Here is a 2053-nt window from a genome sequence, read left to right as displayed (position 1 = left end):
GATGATGACGATGATGATGACGATGATGATGATGATGATGATGATGACGATGATGATGACGATGATGATGATGATGATGATGATGACGATGATGATGACGATGATGATGATGATGATGATGATGATGATGATAATGTAAAAGCTCTTGGACATCTGACTATTTAAAACAAAACAACAACATTTGGGGCACGTTACTGTTTTTAAAAAAAGATTTCTTTTCAACACGTTGATTTTTCTTCCTGTGTCAGGTCTAGGGTAGGCATTGACGATCATGTCATCCCTCTCCTTTCTGTTGCCTGTCTTCCTGGTCAGCAAAGGTCGTTCTCCTCCTGTCATCTGTTGTCTTCATCATCCAGTGCCAGATCTACGACAGACATCGGCGATCATGGTTCTCCATTCATTCCTTTGCTCGGATGCTCTCAAAAAAGCTACGTTTCCCAGATCTTTCCCTGTTACCCTTTTATTTAGGTTCCCTAAGTAGGTTGCTCTGGGCCTACCCCTGCCTCGTTTTCCTTCAATTTTGCCAGTGAGAGCTAGATGTACAAGAAGTTTATGTCTATCCAGGTGTCCCAAAAACTGCACTTGTCGTTTTCTGGTTGTCTTTAACAGTGAGCGTCCCACGTGAGCTTCAGCAAGCACTACCTCGTTTGATTTCTTTTCCTTCCACGATACTCTGAGCAGTCTCCTAAGAAACCACATTTCTGTTGCTTCTATTTTATATTCACTGTCTTTAGTGATTGTCCAGCATTCACAGCCATATGGAAGGGTTGGCCATTCCTAGCTTTTGAGAACGTTCATTTCTGGTAGTCATTGAGGTGTTTCTATTTTTCAGGATTGGGCTTTTTTTTAAAAAACTAGCCTTAAGCATTGCAATTTTTCGTTTTATTTCAATGGAACATTCGGCATCAGATGTGTTAGATATCTCCAGTTGGTCAGACCATCTGTGTAAGTTGTTCCCTGTCCTCCTGTGCTCTTCTGTAACACTTCTGTCCCTCCCTCTGTCTGTCCCTCCCTCTATCTGTCCTTCCTTCTTTCTGTCCCTCCCTCTGTCCTTCCCTCTATCTGTCCACACAGCAGTGTGTTGATAAGTAAGCAGGCTTAATGTCGATGAGAAGTAGTCGTGCATTGACAGGAGGTATTTCGGTATCGATACCGTGACCGAATCTCCCAATAAATATAGCCAAATTGGAGGCACGCAAAAGTAGGCCAAGTTCTCAGTTTACCGCACTGGAGCAAGGCAAAAACAGCGCGAGACAGTTTCCACTGCCAGCCAGATAAAATACGCCGCTCGACAGTCCGGGCAGACGATACGAGGCCGTCCCCAGGTGGTGTGTTGGTGGATGTTTAAGTTCAGCAACATCTTGGTTATCTAAGATCTCAACTCTCAACTCTCAACAACAACCCCTCTCCGGTGTTTTTGCGGTACCTAGATCTAGATACTGTTGCAGCAGTGAATGAATCGTGTGCACTGTGTATTTTGTTTCCGAGGACGAGACGGGCAGCGATTATAAAGCTCGGAGTTGTTTTGACTTGTGCCACAGAGCCGGACTCCCCTCGGACCTGACCGCTAGACTTTTAGATCTACAAGCTTTGCTGTGTTAACCTTACACCCTCCACACCCACACAGACCCGTCGTACTAGGGGCCTATATGGATGGTAACGTTTGTGTTCCTAACAGGCCACCACGCTGCGTATCCATAGGAAGCTGTAACGTTCATTTGACGTGGAAAGGATTATCCAAAGAGTTCCTCGGGAATTGCGCGTGTGTGTTGTCTGAGAGATCCCCCAAGGCCGTGAGCCAGAGCTCGTTCGTTTACCTTTGAGTGATCAGGTGGGATGTTATCCTTCTATTCTATGGAAACCCACGAAGGCAATATGTTCGCGGTTGGGGACGAGTTTGATCTATGGAACAACGAAAAGGTAAATTTTATGTTAGAATGGCGTGAATTAATGCCTCGCTAAATGACACTTTTCTCTCTAATACTTTTAATCCCATTTCCTTCTTCTTCTTCTTTTTCTTCTTCTCTCTCTCTCTCTCTCTCTCTCTCTCTCT

General features: G+C 44.7%; 1 protein-coding gene across 1 annotated transcript in view; it reads left to right on the top strand.

Annotated features, from left to right (window-relative positions):
- Positions 1–1253: 1253 nt before the first annotated feature.
- LOC101851055 (peroxisome proliferator-activated receptor alpha) overlaps positions 1254–2053 on the top strand; it is a gene marked incomplete in the record, with an annotated part of 20281 nt that continues 19481 nt past the window's right edge. The window contains 1 exon segment of the mRNA XM_013084636.2: positions 1254–1920. Coding sequence (XP_012940090.1) covers positions 1837–1920 — 84 coding nt within the window.

This window comes from Aplysia californica, unplaced genomic scaffold (genome assembly GCF_000002075.1).
Source record: "Aplysia californica isolate F4 #8 unplaced genomic scaffold, AplCal3.0 scaffold00306, whole genome shotgun sequence".
NCBI lineage: Eukaryota > Metazoa > Mollusca > Gastropoda > Aplysiida > Aplysiidae > Aplysia > Aplysia californica.
Note: the sequence above shows the minus strand (reverse complement) of the source record. Positions and strands in the feature narration are given on the sequence as shown.